This window comes from Aedes albopictus, chromosome 2 (assembly GCF_035046485.1).
Source record: "Aedes albopictus strain Foshan chromosome 2, AalbF5, whole genome shotgun sequence".
Lineage (NCBI taxonomy): Eukaryota > Metazoa > Arthropoda > Insecta > Diptera > Culicidae > Aedes > Aedes albopictus.
In genome coordinates this window covers 381,204,862-381,223,841 of record NC_085137.1, presented here as the reverse complement: position 1 = coordinate 381,223,841, position 18,980 = coordinate 381,204,862, and the positions used below count along the sequence as shown (strand labels likewise).

The 18,980-nt window shown below is 37.8% G+C and overlaps 2 protein-coding genes across 2 annotated transcripts; both read left to right on the top strand.

The window, feature by feature from the left end:
• Positions 1-943: 943 nt before the first annotated feature.
• On the top strand, positions 944-14,680 carry LOC109414369 (chronophin-like). Its single transcript, XM_019688180.3, has 4 exons — positions 944-1,389; positions 1,458-1,753; positions 13,715-14,094; positions 14,451-14,680. Exons 1-4 carry the CDS (start codon positions 1,293-1,295, stop codon positions 14,623-14,625), a joined length of 948 nt encoding a protein of 315 aa, XP_019543725.3. The 5' UTR covers positions 944-1,292; the 3' UTR covers positions 14,626-14,680.
• A 1,906-nt stretch (positions 14,681-16,586) lies between these two features.
• On the top strand, positions 16,587-18,291 carry LOC115269659 (uncharacterized). Its single transcript, XM_029878494.2, has 3 exons — positions 16,587-17,416; positions 17,488-17,870; positions 17,934-18,291. Exons 1-3 carry the CDS (start codon positions 17,018-17,020, stop codon positions 18,106-18,108), a joined length of 957 nt encoding a protein of 318 aa, XP_029734354.2. The 5' UTR covers positions 16,587-17,017; the 3' UTR covers positions 18,109-18,291.
• The last annotated feature ends 689 nt before the right edge of the window (positions 18,292-18,980 follow it).

Here is an 18,980-nt window from a genome sequence, read left to right as displayed (position 1 = left end):
ATAAAATCTCCACATATCGTTCCGATCCATGCGTTCCTGCGCTTTAATAATCACACTCTCTTTGTGTTGCCGTTTCTTGCTGAGTTGGATTCTTCTGTCCTTGCCAACTTGTACCAGTCAAAGTTTAATCGGTTACCGGTCACTGGAGCTGTAAAGATTGAGATTAGAAACGTATACAAATTTGTTAATATTTATTCTATTAAATACATTTTATGAAATGTGATCTATCTCTTCTATACGAACGACGTCCATTAAGCGTGCCGTACATCCTTGTGTTTGACCAAGCTAGACGCCTAAATTTCGATCAAGCAAGCTGTGTTGTTACCGTCACAGTTTCCAAGCTCTTGACCACCTCTTTACGGTGTAAGTGTTTACAAATTCTCGTGTCTACTATCATACTAGCATATCTGCAATGACTAATTTCTAATCATCGGTATTCACTTTGGATTATTCCAGGAGATACGATCAGTGCTCGGGTGATCCCTCGGTGCGTTTCGGTTAAACACAACTACGACTAGTACATGTATCTACTTAGAACAACAAAAACAATCGAAAATGAATTGCCAGTCAGAGAAAATCAAAGAAAGAATTCGATCATAACTTTTTGTTAATTATTTGAATGTATTGCAAGTTAAAGTCCATAATATTATCAAATGCCATCAGGTGGTTAAATCTAATATGACACATATTTTTATTTTTTATTTTTTTATTTTCAGACTAAAAGCGTCGAAAACATATAGAGCAACTGAGCGAACGGACACCTTGAAAATCCCAAGTTATAAAGCCAATTTTCCTTTGTTTTCCCATTTTCCCTAAATCGCATCTCTCTTGCTTCCCAAAGAAACCCAATCATTTGAATTATTTCACAACATATCAACAACATTTCCCTCGCTAAAAGCCATTCATATGGTAGACGTCGCGTCTAACTAATATAGTAGCAAAGGCATAATTTTATGGCAAGAGCGTCGTAGGTATATTAGAATAAGCGAGAGCGCGCCAATATACTTTTGCGGGATTGTGAGCTCTCGACGACGCGAATTCGCCGCGCCACAGTTTGAAGAAAGCCACGAGCGCGCGTCGTCTTCAGTTGCGAAAGTGGTTCGTTTCAGTGCGGGTGGTTGTCGTCGTCCGATTCGCGGTCAGTCAGTCAGTGGCTGAAGCCTGTCTGAGGTCCGGCAGTGAAGAAGGGCGCACGTGTCGCGTGGGTGTTCTGTCTGGCGTATCAGCGACGAATTAGTGGATAATTCATTTGTTGTAATTTACTTGGCGTTTGTCTTGATACAGTGTGGAAAATGGATAAGAGTAACATCAGACATCTGCTGGATTTATCCAAGGAGGAGAAGAAAGCCTTCCTGGATTCGTTTGATGCAGTTATGTCCGACTGTGATGGTGCGTAGCTGGCGTGATTGTTTGTGGTAAGCTGCTAACTAACTGACGGTTTTACGACATTTTCCCAGGAGTGGTGTGGAATTTTACCGGACCAATTCCTGGAGTGGGTAAAGCGTTGCAGCTACTCAAGCAGAATGGAAAGAAACTGGCATTTATTTCAAATAATGGCATGCGAACCATGGACGAGTACAGGGAAAAGTTCCAAAAGCTCGGGATAGAATCTCAGGAACATGATATCGTTCATCCGGCTTTGACTACGGTCAAGTACTTAAAATCGGTTGGCATGCAAGAAGCTGTCTACTGCATAGGGACGGAGGTGTTCAAAAACTATCTACGTTCCGATGGATTTACGGTCATCGATGGGGTAAGTACCAGGAGAAGTGAAGCGGTGTACTTATTCAAATTATTGTAGTGATGCCCGAAGTCGTATCAGCTACCCCTGAGAAGATTTTTGGTTAAACTTCTGGAGAACTGTTCAACAAAAGCCTTGTAGGAATATCTGACGAAATGGCTGAAACAATTTTTGAGGATTTTTGAAAATCGACCAACGAATTTCTATAAAAAAAATGCCGTAACTACTACTTTTAGTCCTTTGCGCCCATAGCTATGCACATGACCGAAGTAAAAGTTCTTCATCCCACCATTACACAGTGGGTCCATAAAGGTATTATTGTTATCTTATCTTTTTTGGCACAGCCTTCTGGCCGTGAAGATTTCACGTTTTTTTTTTCTTATACTAATGGTTATGGGATCAATGCCCAGCCGGGACACCAAAAACTTTTTGTCCAACCGCCGAAATTTGTCCATTGACACTGACCTTCCTCTGAGCACATGCTTCAATGAAACTGTACAATTTGATGACAACCAAGGTGATTCCAATGGACTGATACTTACTACCTGACTTACTTTCAGTCTTGAGCTAGGGTGTCCCAAAATAGAAAAAGTGTCAAAAAGTTATCTTGCTCACCCTTAGAATGATAGATTAGGGTCATAGGAACAATAGTTCCATACATGAAAACTCAATCAAAAAATATTTAGAGGTTGCACGCATCGGTTTTATGAAAAATGGACGATTTTTGGTATTTTCACCGAAAAAATGCTAATATGAGCTGAAAAATAAAAGAAATAAAAGTCATCAATCAAAGTAAATCATAGTTCTGGGTCCCACAAACATAGTTTGGAGGGAGTTTAGGTCATTAATGCTGATTTTATATATTTGGCATAGGTTAAAATATCAAAAAATCGTGATTTTTTTCGCCAAATTTTTTAAAAATGCTCAATTTATAAGGATTTTGAATTTTTTCCTGCGATTCGCGACTCCCTTATTTTATAGCAAATTTTGTGTAGATTATTTCGGCTGAAGACAGTTTTGAGATACCTCTTTCATGAGCTGAGATATCGGCAGAATAATGATAACACAAATAATGAAAAAAATCGGATTTTCTTATGTTATTTGTTTTTGTTCATTAGTTTCCATGGCTACCATGCAAAAAAAAACAAATAACAAGTGTTTGACATGTTATGTTATGCAAGTACACATTTTTGAAGATTTTCAGAAATAATTGGGTTACTTTGATAATTTTACATTGATTGTGCTTACCGGTTCAAAGAAAGACTCAAAAAGTGATTCGCTAGTAAATTTTAATAATATAAGTGATCGCAAGTCAGACAATCAAATTCCATGTGTGAATTTCTATGATATATTTTGAGTGATGTGTAGATCGCTCAACAATGTTTTCTTTTTTTAAATAGAATTTGGTGCTCTTGTTAAGCAAACATATAGGTTCTTCCTAGTTATACCAGAACTACTGCTCTAACATTGAAAACAACTAAAATGAAAATAAAATAGCTAATAAAAACTGTAAGAAAGAAAAACATAGTTTTATAGTTTCAGCCAATCGACATAAAACTTTAAATATGTGCATGAAAATGCAAGTATTTTTACGAATATTAGGATATTTTTTCTTATTTTTATTCGCGAATTTTAACTAAAGCTTATTCTTTACACACTATTGAGATCTATTATATAATTTGATGTTAAAAGCAAACCATTAGCGCACATATTTGCAGCTAAGGTTGGATATCAGAAAGCATCAGGATTTTTAGATTCCACTATTATTAAAAAAAAAAAAACATAACTGGCCTAATATGTTATAACAGGTGTTTATCTAAGACATGTCAATGTTAAAATCTTTCTGCTGCGCAGCTTACTGGTTAAAACATAATTTTCAACCAAAATAACAAGTTTTGAATCGGTGGCTTGCTACTGTTATTTGATCAACAGATGAAATCTAAGAAAAAAAAATTCTTTTCGTATTCACAAAGTGGGTGTGAAAAGTTATGTTCAGCATATGTAGATATAAAACGATGATTAACCTTCACATATTGGTACTGTCATGCAGTATGAATCAGTAAAAATCAAAGCAACCCAAAAATTCCTGGAATTCTTCAAAAATGTACACTTGCACGTACTATTATGTCAAACATTTGTCGTTTGTAGTTTTAATTGCATGGTAGTCATGGAAACTAGTGAACAAAATCGATTAACGTAAGAAAACACGATTTTTTCATTGATTGTGTTATCATTATTATACCGATATCTCAGCTCATGAAAGAGGTAGCTCAAAACTGTCTTCAGCCGAAATAATCTACACAAAATTTGCTATAAAATAAGGGAATTGCGAATCACAGGAAAAAATTCAAAATCCTTATAAATTGAGCATTTTTGAAAAATTTGGCGAAAAAAATCACGATTTTTTGATATTTTAACCTATGCCAAATATATAAAATCAGCATTAATGACCTAAACTCCCTCCAAACTATGTTTACGGGACCCAGAACTATGATTTACTTTGATTGATGACTTTTATTTCTTTTATTTTTCAGCCCATATTGGCATTTTTTCGGTGAAAATACCAAAAATCGTCCATTTTTCATAAAACCGATGCGTGCAACCTCTAAATATTTTTTGATTGAGTTTTCATGTATGGAACTATTGTTCCTAGGACCCTAATCTATCATTCTAAGGGTGAGCAAGACACTTTTTCTATTTTGGGACACCCTATGAGCACCCATGATGCTGCAGAGGGCCGAATTGAAAGATCTCCAGGTCAAATTGTTATTGATTTCCTTTATATCGCTTTTGATGGCATCGACGATGGAGCTCCATGTTGGAGATCCAATTGTGAGGCCACCATGCACGAATTATATACGGCAGGCATGTTTTGATGAAGACCTTCAGCTGTTGCGTGTTCTCCGCTGATACACACCAGGTTTCACTGGTGTATAGCAGCACTGATTTCACGTTCGAGTTAAAAATTCGATTTTTGTTGCGTCGACTGATCTGGTTGTTTTTCCATACTTTAAACTCGCAAAAGCAGCCCTCGCGATCGCCTTTTTGATCCGTGCACCTAATTCGATCTTGGTGCCGCCATCAGTCGCCATTTGGCTACCAAGATATTGGAAGCTTGCCCCCTCCCACTGATTGCCCAGCTACTGTTAAGCTGGAAGGGTTGACCGTATTTACATCCAACGATTTGGTCTTGTTGACGTTGATGGTGTAAGACCTGCCGCAGAGGAGCGATTGGCAAGATCATCGAGCTTGCTCTGCATATCAGAGCGCCGTTGAGCTAGGAGGCAACGTCACCAGCCAATCCGGAGTCATTCAGGTGCTCTATGGTAATGGGCTGCCAGAGCAATCCACGATTTGGTTCACGATCAATCGCACCTACCAGGATCTCGTCGATTATGATGAGGAACAGTAGCAGTGATAGTATACATCCTTGCCTCACTCCAGCAACGACCCGGATGGGATCGGACAAAACACCGTTGTGCAGTGCTCTGCACGAAAATGCCCTGTGCTGTGCTTCAATGAGGCCGATGATTTTCTCAGGGAGACCCTTGCGCCTAAGGGCTTCCCACATGTTTCCGTGATTGAGACGGTCGAAATCTTTTTCGTAATCAATGAACACCAGGTAGACTCTTGGAATTCATTGATTTGCTCTAGAATGATACGGAGCATGACAATATGGTCCACACAGGATCATCCGGCACGGAATTATGCTTGCTGGCGGCGGAGAGTTGCGTCTTCCCCTGTATCCGGTTAAGTATCACTTTGCAGAGGACTATTCTTCCAGAGATCACTTCTGGAATATATCTAGAGATTCGTCCGGGAATCCTTTCAAGGATTCCTTCAGGAATTCCTCCAAAGATTTCTGCTGTAACTATGTTTGATAAATATGCAGTTTTTTTTTCTGAGATTCCTTCAGGAACTCTTCTTTACTTTAGGAATTCCTTATGGAAGTTCTCCTGGGACTCCTGTAGAAATTCCACCTGGGATTCCTTCAAGGATTTGTTCAAGGTTTTGTTCAGAAACTCCTCCAAGGAACACTCCATGCATTGCTCCAGAATCCTACCAGGGCACTAAGGGGATTCAGGTGGCCAAAAATCAAAAATTGACTTAATTCAATTTGAGATTTAGCTTCGTTAGTTGAAAGTAGACCACTTGGACCAGTAAACCCTAGAATATTAGTTTGCGCATCCCTATACTTATCGAGATATAGAATGAGACCATTGCCAATTTATGGTAAAATGAATGAAATGTTCAACTTCTCATATCTTTGGCATAAATGACAAATGTCATACTTTTAAAGTAGTTTCTGAAAGCTTGCTTATAAACCTTTTGAATTACATATCAGACGTAGAAATATTGATTGTAAAACTATTAAATGATACCACTTTAAAAAAACAATTTTTTTCCATACAGACCGTTTCATACAAAAAAAAACGCTTCGGGACTACTTCTATATTCTTGTTTAGGATCCCTGGGAGACATTGAAATCAAATTTGGCTGCTACTAGCTGCTATTCTGCAATTCCAATCAAGTTGTCGGTGATGATTGAGATATTGCTATATAAAATCACCCGATTAGCCATTAAATACCTCTGACGTTACTTTTGATCGACATGGCCGCTTTTCTCGGTAAATCAATCATAGTGCAGCCTAAATCTGGTCTTGGATCTCTTAACGAAACGTATTTTCACGAATTAGAATCCATTTTGTAAATAGGAACAGAAATCCTTAAACGCCTAAAAGTATACAATGCCCTTGTAATTTCATGCTGTTTGAAACTGACGTGTTGAAACAACCTGTTCAACATGTTTTTCATATTTTTAGGAATAAATCCTACGAATAGGAGCAAGAGTGCGACCATTCATTTGCAAAGATTTACATTCATTTGTTATTATCTCAGTTCAGAAGCATGCTATAGAAAAACAATGTATGGATGAATTCAACCTTGTAGTTTTATCTGAAAGTTTGCCAAATAACATTGGGGTCGCAAACGTATACCAAAGTCGTCAGCGAGCTGTGAAGGCAACTCTCCACGCGGTGAATGTAAATTACATTCACGCTGTGGAAATTTGCCTTCACAGCTCGCTTACGACTTTGGTATACTTGTGCGACGTCAATGTTATACGGCAAACTTTCAGAAAAAACTACAAGGTTAAATTCATCCATACATTGTTTTTCGATAGCATGCTTCTGAACTGAGATAATAGCAAATAAATGTAAATCTTTGCAAATGAATGGTCGCACCCTTGAGCAAGACAATATAAAATTAACGCGAAAATATTTTTGGCCACCTGTTTGTATGGAGCCGCCCCATAGTGCAGGGGTTTAAACAGGAATTTCTCCAGGGATTCTTCGGGATCATCCTGGGATTCGTTCAGGCACACTTCTGAGTATTGATTAGGACTTTTTTTTTGTGATATTCCTTCAGGAATTCTTTTCGAGATTATTTTAGAAATGCCTCCCAGGATTCTATCAGGAATTTTACTTGGGATTGATTCAGTAAATTCTACCGAAATCGCTTTGGGAATTCTAGTAGGGATTCCATCCAAATTTGCAGCTTTCTTACGGGGATTCCTTCATGAATTCCTCCTGGAATGCATTCAAGGATTCGTAGTATCACTTAAGAATTTTTTTCTGGGATTCAGCAACAAATTCGTTCTTATGTTTATTCCAAACATTATTCTGGATAATTCCGTCTGGAATTATTTTCAGTATGGCTCCAAGGACTTCTTCTGAGTTTTTCCAATGTTTTTTTTTTTTGTGAAAACCCTGTCATGATTCTGATGAGAATGATGTCGAGATTCTGACGAGAATCCCGTTGGAATTCAGACAAAAATCCCGTCTGGGTTCTTAACGGAATGCTGTCAGTATTCTGTCAGAATTCCAATTAGAATCCTGTCATGATGTGGTATACAATTCTGTCAGGATTCTAACCAAAACCCTGTCGAAATTCTCATCAAAATCCTGTCTAAACTCTGTCAAGAATTCTGTCTAAATTTTGTCCAAAATCCTGTCTGGATTCTGAAGAGAATCCTGTCTGGATTCTGACCAGAATCCTATCTGAATTCAAATGCGAATTCTTCTGGGATTCTGAACAGAATCCTGCCAGAATTTCCACGAGCATCCTGTCGGAGTTCTGATGCGAATTCTTTTGGTATTATGAGCAGAATCCTTTCAGAATTCTGACGAGAATTCTGTCTGGATTCTGTCAAGAATCATGTCGGGATTCTGACGAGAAACAGATTCTTGGCAGAATCCTGGCAAAATTCTTTGCAGAAATCCTAGCAGGATTCTTGACAGAATCCTGGTAGGATTCTTGACAGCATCCCGACAGAAATCTTGGCAAAACCCTCTCAGGACTCTTGGCAGAACCGTTGCTCTCGACAGAATCCTAACAAGATTCTTGGCATATCCCCGTCAGAGTTGTCATCAAAATCCCAACAGAATCCTCGTCAGAATCTCAAAAGGACCCTTGTCATTCTGACATTCTGACCAGACTCTTATCGGAATGCTGACCAAAATCAAAGAATAAGAATATCGTGAATGCCCACTCCGCTGATACTCGTGGGGACACTATCTCAGCGCTATCTGCGGATGAAAATTCAACTTTCATGCGGTAGTCTGCCCCTATTCGCATAACAGTCCCATGTTTGCTGGGTTTTCTATTCACATGGGACTGTTGTGCCAATGGGGGCAGTAGTGTGCGTTACTGATTGTATGCGGATACCCAAACAAAGGCACACCTTCTTCTCTTATGACAAATCACGAACACTGTTACATAGAGCATCCACCTTGAAACGCTCAGAGAGCTCCACTTGTCTTGTTGCTTGGCTTTTACATAGAAAAAGACAAGAGAGGACAATCTTTCTATTTTTATTCTTTGGAAAAATCCTGTCGGGGTTCTGCCAAAACTCCTACCAGAATTCTGTCGGAATCATGCCGGGGTTCTGCCGAGAATCCTGCCAGGGTTCTGCCGAGAGTTCTGCTGGAATTCTGTCAAGAATTTTGCTACACACTTAGAAAAAATCATGTATTGTGTTTCCAGTTCAAAACCGAATTAGCGACATTTTTTCTTTTACTTCCGCTGCTTTTGCCTTGCGTTATACACTATGTCGGAAGTGGGGCGCTGTATAGAATACCAGGTATACAATACAGCGCCGCACTTCCGACATTGTGTTTTACGTTTTGAACTAGAAACATAATAAATTTCCGTCTCTCTGGACGCACATATTCAAGCAACACATATGACGTAAATTTAAACGTCCAAATGACGTAACTGCCTGTCACATTTAACTGAACATTTAGTCGTATGAAACGTAATGATGCACGATTCACAAATTGTTTACGTCACATTGAACTCAATTTTACAAGAAACACGTATTATTAAGCCAGCAGACCTATAAATTTACGTCATTGAATTGTTTACGTTCGGTGCAATAAATTTACGTCACGAGTAATTTTGATTTTTTCGTAGTGTGTAGGAATCTGCCAATAATCATGATAGGATTAGGATTTTGCCTAGAAATTTGCCATGATTCTGCCACGAATCATGACATAATTTTGCCAAGAAACTTGCCGAATTTCTGCTAAGAATCCTGCCAAGAATTCTGCGAGGATTGTGCCAAGAATCATGACAGAAATTTGCTACGAATTCTGCTTAGATTCTGTCAAGAATTCTGCCAAGATTCTATCAAGAATTCTACCGGGATTCTACCAAGTTTCCTGCCGGGATTCCGCCAAAAGTGCTGAAGATTTTCTGCCGCAAATCTTTTTGGAATTCGGGCAAAACTCTTGTCAGGTTTTTGCTCAGAAACCTTTCGGAATTCGGCCAAGAATCTTGTCGGGATTCTGCCTAGAATCCTGTCTGGATTTTGCAAAGTATTCTGTTGGGATTCAAACAAGAATTCTATCGAGGTTCTTCAAAAAATCCTGTTTGATTTCTACCAAGAATCTAGTCAGGCTTCCACCAAAAACCCTGCCAAATTTTGCAAAGGATACTATCAGAAGAATTTTATTAGGATTCTGGCAACAATCCTGCCGGGATTCTGTCAAGAATCTTGCCGGGATTTGGCCAGGAATGCTGCCGGGGCTCTGCCAAAAATCCTGTTGAGATTCTGCCACAAATCTTGTTGGGATTCAGGCAAGAATCCTGTCGGGCCAGAATGTCTCTAAGGATTCCCCCAAAAATGCCCAAGACTACTTCTGGGACTTTTTGAATTGATTTGTGTAGGTTTTCTCCGGGAATTATTAAAAAGGTACACCTGGAAAATCCTTTTGAGAAACTTCCAAGATTAAGAAGCACCCGTCTAACGAATTGGGAGTTGTGGGTTCGATTCACACCGGAGTAAGTGGATTTCTTTCCATAATTCCAATCTCTATTTGTTCATCGAGAACATGTATCTGTTGTGCACAAGAATGTTAAATAATTTCCAACATTACAATTTATAGCAAGAATTCTTCCCAAAATACTTCCAAGCATTCTTCCAACGATTTTTTCCATAGATTCTTTTGAGGATTTTTCTGAAGTTTCTTATAGAATTATTGCAGAAGAAAGACTGAATAGAAATTTTTTCAAGGATTAATTCAGAATTTCTTCAAATAATACTCTAGGAATTCATTAAGGGGTCCTTGGGAGAATTTCTGGAAAAAAAATCCTGGAGAAATCCAAACAGAAATCTCTGAAGCAGCTATTGGAATGACTCATGGGGAATCTTTGAAGGAGTTCTTTAAAAAATCTTTACAAAAATTCATGGAAAATTCACTAGAATATTTTAAGGGTAAATATTTGGAAATATTCCTAAAAAATCATTAGTTTTTTGAAGGAGTTTGTTATGCATTTATAGTTCCTTCATACAGGGGATAGACAAAATGATCGGGACAGGCAAAATTTTCACTTTCAAAAAAATGTTCAACTAGCTGTAACTTTTCGAAAAGTGCATCAAATATTCTCAAATTTTTACTGTAAGTTCTTCAACTAGTTGTATATCAGTGGGCAAAGTTTGGAAAAGATCGGTCAATTTTTCACGAAGTTATAAAGATTTTTAAAAAAGATAAAATTATCCGATAGCCAACTTTGAGCTGTTATATCTCCGGATTCAATGAACCGATTGCAATGAAATTTTGACCATTCATGACTTATATAATGAACTCTGGAAAACATTTAACTTAACTTGAATTTTTTAACAAGCGAAAAAGTTATAGCGATTTTATTTTTTTCACGATTTTTTAATAAATTGGTCTATTTTTAATATGCATCCCATTACTGTTTCAATTTATTGACGGCTATGTTGTTACTTTCCTTCAAAACACATTTATATATAAGCCATTTGGAGGGAATTTAAATGAACTATAATTTGCATCTTGAATTTTGAAACGATGTTGAAGTTTTGGATATTTTGGTGGTTTATAAGGAAAATAATCCAACCGTTGTAATTTTCTTTCGTGTTAAGAATTTTAAGTTGAGTCAAACGTTTTTTAAAGCTTATTATGTAAGTCATAATTGGTCAAAATTTCATTTCATTCGGTACATTGAATCCGGAGATATAACAGCTCAAAGTTGGCTATCGGATAAATGTACCTTTTTCTTAGAATCTTTATAACTTCGTGAAGAATTGTCCGATCTTTTCCAAATTTTGTCCACTGATACACAACTAGTTGAGGAACTTACAGTAAAAATTTGAAAATATTTGATGCACTTTTCGAAAAGTTACAGCTAATTGAACATTTTTTGAAAAGTGAAAATTTTGCCTGTCCCGATCATTTTGTCTATCCCCTGTAAATCCCTAATATAATTTCAGGAGAATAAACAAAACATCCTGTGGATAATTTTATGGGGAAATTCTTGCAGAAATTACTGAAGAATCTTTGAAAAAATGAATAGAGGAATTTTAATTACGATGGCTTGTGGGAATCCTCGAATCCAGGAATCCTAGTAGTTTTTTTTTATATAAATTTTATCAAAAAAAAAAAATACCAGAAAAAAATTTTGGACTGTTTCTTGGAAGAGTTCCCAGACGAGTCTTTATTGAGAAATTGCTGAATGAATTCTTGGACTAATTTCTGGAAAATTTCCTGTAAGAGCACGTGTTTGTTGGATTCTTCAAGTAACTCTTGGAGGAAGTATTTTTTTTGGAGAAAATGTAGAAGAAATCTTACAAAGAATTCTTGCAGGATGTTTTCGAGGAATTTCTAGACAAAAGTTTTGGAAGAATCCATGAAAAAAAATCCGAGAGAAGCCGTTGAAGAATATCATAAAGAAATGCTCGAAAGAATCCTTGTATGAATTTCTGCAAGAATCCGTGGAAGAACCAATGGAGGAATCCCTGGAAGATTTGAAGGGGTTTTTAGAGATTTGTTGGTAGAAGTCACCAGATGAATTCCCGCTGTAATTCTCAAAGCAATTCATAGAGGAAATTTTGCAGTAGTCTTTGGGAAACTAATCGGAAAAATATATGAAGGAATTACTAACGAATTTCATTTAAAAAGTGTAATGTATTGGCTTGTAGCTTAGTTGGTAAAGCAGTTGTCTAGTGTATAAAGGTCGTGAGTTCAAATCTAACCAAAGCACAATGGTTTATTTCCCCATTTTCACCTCTTAATTAATAGCTCGTATGATGGAGGAGATAGAGCGATAGTGTCCTCGGCAAAGTTGATGGGCATGACTAGCACCAACTTTTGACAGTTGGAGTTTTCGGATCAATCCCCCTAAAAGTGAGGTACAACATTTATTGTTTTACATTGTTGAGATAGAGAGTTGACGTATTCAGCAAAGTTGTGACATTTATACATTATACAGGGTGTTCAATAAGTTCGGATACACCATATAACTTGAATTAATTTCACATCTGTAATTCAAATTTTCAAAGTTAATGTATTTGTTGAAAGGTCATATAACACTGATCAAATATAGCATATGGTTTTGAATAAAGTCTTTTTCTACTTTTTTTTATAAGCCTTAGATGTATCTAAAGTTTGTTAGTTCCGGCACGCTGGAATAATTTTCGATAAGTTGCTCAAGCTACAGAAGTCTAAAACGTTGACTTTTGAGTTTACATCTCACTATACTAAATTATAATAACTAAATGAATAGACAAAAGCTTTACACTGCTATTTCAGTGATGATATGGTGATAAATTTGCAAGTTTAGTCAAAATGTGCTTAAATCTATGAAAAAGGCATAAATACATTATATAAAGCCAATTTTGCTTAAAATTTGCCACAATAGGGATATAATCAAGTTTTGAAAAAGATAATGATAGATTAAACTGAGATATAACACAGCCTTGCTTTTTGACAAAACAAAAATCATTAAAACAGGTACAGCGGCAATTTCAGCAATTTTAAAGATCAAAATAAAATGAGTCCGTACTTCACCCAATCTGAATTTTATAGATTATTTCGTATGGCCATAGTTGCTACCACTAATGCTGAGGACAACAACCTAATTTGATTTAACTTAACACCATTACTCAATAAAAACTAGACGAAATACGAATGACAGACGTGCGTGCCGGCTGAAAGGATCTTGAGACACATTTGCAATTATTACAAAAAGATAAAGGACAGTTTGTTTCAAAACATATACTGTATTTGATCAGTATTATGTGAGCTTTCAATTAATACATTCACTTTGAAAATTTGAATTACAGATGGGAAATAAATTCAATTTTACTGTGTATCCGAACTTATTGAACACCGTGTACATTTGTTAAATTTTTAGACCGATGCAATGTTCTGCAAAGTTGTATGTATCAGTAAAATACGCAACTTTGCAGAATACATCGAAACTGTAAAAAATCAATGAAACGAGTTTTCGATGAAGTTATGATTTTTTTTATCGACTTTTCGGGATGAATATCTTTTTTAGCGGCAAAATGGTGCAGCAGATAAAGGTTCTCAATATTGCCTCACTTTCAGCAAAGCTAATGAAAAACAGCTATATCTGATTAAAACATTGTAACCATATCAATTTCAGCCAACGGAACTCCTTCCGGACCGTGGTGCTGCCAACGCTGTACGCACCTTCGCCAGCTACTTCACCGATACAAGCGGGCCCCGGGTGGGAGCCGTCGTCGTCGATATCGATGTCAACGTTTCCCTGGCGCATCTTATGAAAGCCAAATGCTACCTCGATCGCAATCCGGACTGTATGCTGCTGGTTGGCGCCACGGATTACGTCATTCCGTTGGGCGAAAATATGGACGTCATAGGGCCCGGTTATTTCATCGACATTCTGGAGAAAGCCACCGGCCGGAAGGCGCTGGTGCTGGGCAAGCCGGGCCATGCCCTGTCCGAGTTCATACTGGAACAATTTCACGTAACCCACCCCGAACGGACGCTGTTCATCGGAGATATGTGAGTACTGATAACGCGGTTTGGAATTTGCATACGGTGGTGGGACGACACCAAATAAAGACGGTTTGAATGTCGTCACTCATTTTGCGTAGATACCATCAGATGGATGGTCAGTTACGGTAGAGCACTGATAACACCTGGCAACAACCGAAAGCAGGAAGCACCCGGTTGTATATTATCTAGAGCTCATTGTCACACATGCAAATCAATTTGAATGGGTTTCAATTGGGTGAATGACGAGACAATATTGAACAGAACCGGATCGCCGCATGTTTATTGACTGAATGAAAATTGACACCTTTACGGTTGAGTTGAATATGAGATGTTTTTCTAAATTTACGCATTTTTCTTTCTAGGCTGCCTCAGGATATGGGATTTGGAGTGCGGTGCGGATTTCAGAAAGTGCTAATGCTAAGCGGTGGTACTTCCAAAGACATGATGATCGCACACAATAAGCCGGAAGAACTGCCTGACTATTATGCGGATAGCTTTGCTGATTTTATACAATTGTATAAAGATGTGATTGATTAGGAAGAATTTTGTTTCTATTTATCTTAACAAAATACATCAGACTAGTATAAAAAGATGAGATTGTGATATCTCATTTAAATTTTGTATCGCAGTTTGTTGATACTGCTGCCGTCTAACGGCTGAATAAACCGCTTTAATGCCTCATATTGAACATTTTGGCTGAATAAGCTGTTATTCAGCTAGGCATGGTACACAAATTACGTAACGCTAAAATCGGCCATTTCAGACCCCCTCCCCCCCTATGTAACGCTTTTTGTATGAAAACCCAAAATTTTTTGTATGGATCGTAACGCAACGCTGGACTCCCCCCCTCCCCCTATAGCGTTACGTAATTTGTGTACGATGCCCTACCAGTGTTAATACAGCAGCTACACAGTGATCTTCAGATAATATTTGTTTTATTATAGAACTACACTTTAACTATTTTTTTTAAACCGATAATGGAAGAAAATATATGTTAAATTTGAAAAAAAAACATCGCCGCTTTTACAGTTTTTTTATATCTTGACATCGTATTATAGCAAATTACCTGTTAATAGTTATTTATGCAACGATTTGCAAAAAGTTGATTTTTTCAGCACGAGTCGTGCATTTATCCAACGAGGCTTGCCGAGTTGGATAAATACGAAGAGTGCTGAAAAAATCGGGTTTTGCAACGAGTTCCATACAAAATTTTATGCAATGTTTTTTTTTTCATAATGCAACGCATTTGAGTTGCATTATGAACATTATGCAATTATGCAACTCAAATGAGTTGCATTATGAACATTATACAACTATTTTTCATTATGCAACTCATTTCAGTTGCATAATGAACCAGTTCGAAAAAAATGGCCATTATGATACCAAAATGAGTTAGATAAAATGTAAATTATGATACTGAATTGGATAATAGTTATTTATGCAATGAGTTGCAAAATGATGATTTAAACAGCACGAGTCGTACATTTATCCAACGAGGCTTTCCGAGATGGATGAATACGACAAGTCCTGTAAAAATCGAGTTTTGCAACGAGTTGCATACAATGACCAAACATATTAACCAGGGTATGATCATTTTCATCAGTACCATCGTGCTTCGCTGTGGTTCAATGGGAACGGCCATGTGCTCCAACCCAACATGCTAGACACGAAATATGGATCAAGCAATCCACACAGTTCTGCACAGTTCTGCAAGCTCTTGCTGTGACAACTCAGAGGTTGTGGATCAAACGATTGCATTATGAAACATAATGCAATCAAAATAAGTTGCATTATGAACCATAATGCAATTGTTTGATATAGTGAGGAAAAGTAGGCCGTTTCGTTTCTGAAATGGCCAGTATAAAGAAGATATTACTGTTCCATAAACGTCGAATCTTTTTTCGGTCTTTGAAGGTCAGATCCCTCGTAAAGTTTCCCACATGATTCATTTATCGACTAATTTGTAGAGATTATGTGGTTACCCTTGGCGATTTATCTTTGAAAAAATTATTTTCCCCATACTAAATCGTATGAAAAACTAAGAATGACGGACGCTAAAATATAGTTTAGTCGGTCGATCTGAAATTTCGCACAGTTAGTATGGGATCAAAATGGAACTCAAAAAGTACCGGAACAAGAGTTTTGTCGTTTTTTTTTTGTATTTTCTCATATGAACCGTGTTACAGGCTAATATCTATACACTAGTAGTATTCCGGTCGAGAATCACCTAAAAAATCAAAAAAAAAATCGTAACGTAAATGGTTAATGCATATAGGGTATCGCGCTACTTGGGCGGTGGTTTTCTTCGTCTGTTATTTTCGTCTGTTTTCCACTGTAACTCGGTCAATTTTGAACCGATTGACTTGAAATTTTGTACACGGGTAGATACTATACCTATCTCACCGCATTCCAAGAATTGTGTCAATCGGTTCAAGATTGACTGAGTTATAGTGGAAAACAGACGAATATAGAAGCCACCGCCCAAGTAGCGCGATTCCCTATATCATAAACGCTATCAGTCTATTCAGTTCGTTTTGGGATTACTCTTTCATTTTGCTTCATCCTTATCCCAAGTCTTCCTGGTGATCCTTGCTTACCTGATATCAACTGTGGAAGATTTTAGGATTTTAGTTCAATGACTCTCCAATAGACCTATCCTGAGAATGTATTGGTAACGGACACATCCATGCGCACATAGCATACCGTCACCTCAAGTAGGTAACCGAGAGTATACCTCGATGGAAATTTTTCACGGAACAACTCCGGGTAGATCCCATCTCCATAAAAAGAGCGCTCTCGTCCGGAGAGTTCATCAGTACCAAAATTGATTTTGGACAGACAGGTTTACTATTCGATCGCTTAAAACAGTTTGAAATTCACTTTTTTACGTTCGCCGTTATTCATTTCGATTCACTCAAATCAATTCATCATGAAATACCAAAATGGACAAATCCGCCACATCTTGGACCTGTCCAAGGACGAGAAGCGCAAGTTCGCCCAATCGTTCGACACTATCATGTCGGACTGCGACGGAGTTGTTTGGCACTTCACCGGACCGATTCCCAATGTGGACAAGGCATTGCAACTGCTCAAGCAGAAAGGCAAGAAGCTGGCATTTATCTCCAACAACGGCATGCGCACCATGGAAGAGTATAAGCAGAAATTTCTCAAGCTTGGGATACCTTCCCACGAGCTGGAAATTGTGCATCCGGCGTTAACAACAGTTCGGTACCTGAAGGCAATCAACATGCAAGATGCGGTCTACTGTATTGCAACCGAGGTGTTCAAGGATTATTTGCGCAACGAGGGATACGTGGTTTTGGATGGGGTAAGTTGAGATTAACGTTTATTCACTGTCCAAGTAAAGGCTGATAAACTATTTTTATTTTTGCTTTACAGCCCAAGGAGCAGTTCTCGGACGATAGGGCGGCCGATTCCGTTCGTGTATTCACGGAGTACTTTGAAGAAACCGAAAGTCCCAAGGTAGGCGCCGTCATGATGGATTTGGACTGCAACGTTTCGTTGGCTCACCTAATGCGCGCCAAATGCTATCTTCAACGAAATCCCAACTGTTTGCTGCTTGCCGGTGCTACCGACTATATCGTACCTCTGGGAGGTGATGGTCGTGATGTGATGGGACCTGGCTACTTTTTGGAAATCTTGGAACGAGCAACTGGTCGTGAGGCTTTGGTTCTGGGAAAACCTGGACAAGCCTTATCGCAGTTCATTCTGGAACAGTTCAATGTGACACAACCGAAGAGAACGCTGTTCATCGGAGATATGTAAGTAGTAACATGCAACGCGGTTCACGATCGATCACTAATAAATGACTTTGTTTCATACAGGTTGATGCAGGACATGGGATTCGGATCGCGGTGTGGATTCCAGAAGCTACTGCTGCTGAGTGGTGGAACCTCGTTGGAAATGTTGATGGCTCACAATAAGCCGGAGGAGTTACCTGATTTCTACGCAGACAGCTTTGCCGACTTCATTCAACTTTACAAGGATATTGCGGAATAAGATGGAGACAAGAAACTATGTACATATAGTGTTAAAGTATTACAATAAGCACGTCACTGTGATTGATTATGGTAATTGATGAAGTGGGTTTCTCTTACTATAAGTTATGATTGAGTATATTTTAATGAATGATAATTTAAAGTAAGATAGGTTCCTACGTAGATTTAATTTATTATTACATACTCATATCAAATAATATAGATTGCAATAATAAATAAATAAACTTTGTTTATGTGAAAAACGAAAAAATAAGGAATTTTTTGGTCACGCTCCCACTGATATCACTACCAAACCGGCTGCCGTTATAGATTTATACTGGGGTTGTAACAAAATCATAAGCAATGTTCGCCACCCGAATAAAACCTCCAGATTTGTTCTAGAAAATCTGCAAATAACACCAAGAAGTTTTGTTACACTATTAAATAGTTGTCAATATATTACCGTTAGTGCACAGGGCTGAATTTTTGACTAGGAACGAATATGAAGAGCTAAGAAGACTTGAAAACTTACTTTTTGCAATTTCTCATCGTAATAGGCTGTTTTACCTCACGCAAGTCTGACAGGAAAAGGCCTAATTTCCCGCCTCAAATAAACAGTGCTGTAATGGTCCATTTCAGCACTGATTTGCGTTGCGTAATGAACCATTTCAGCACTGTTTTCAGTTTTGATCAACTTCTTGATGCTTTCTTGACGCAGTTTTGAAAAATAGTGACAACTACACAGTAACCTGCTATAATCAGATTTTCTTAAATAAGGCTATGAACATCAGTGCGCAGTTTGATGGAAAAGTTTTGTTAAAAATTAACCTCAAGCGGTAATTTATGAAATTGCAAAAAAAGTTGTACGCAACTCGGTGCGTAACTCAATTACAT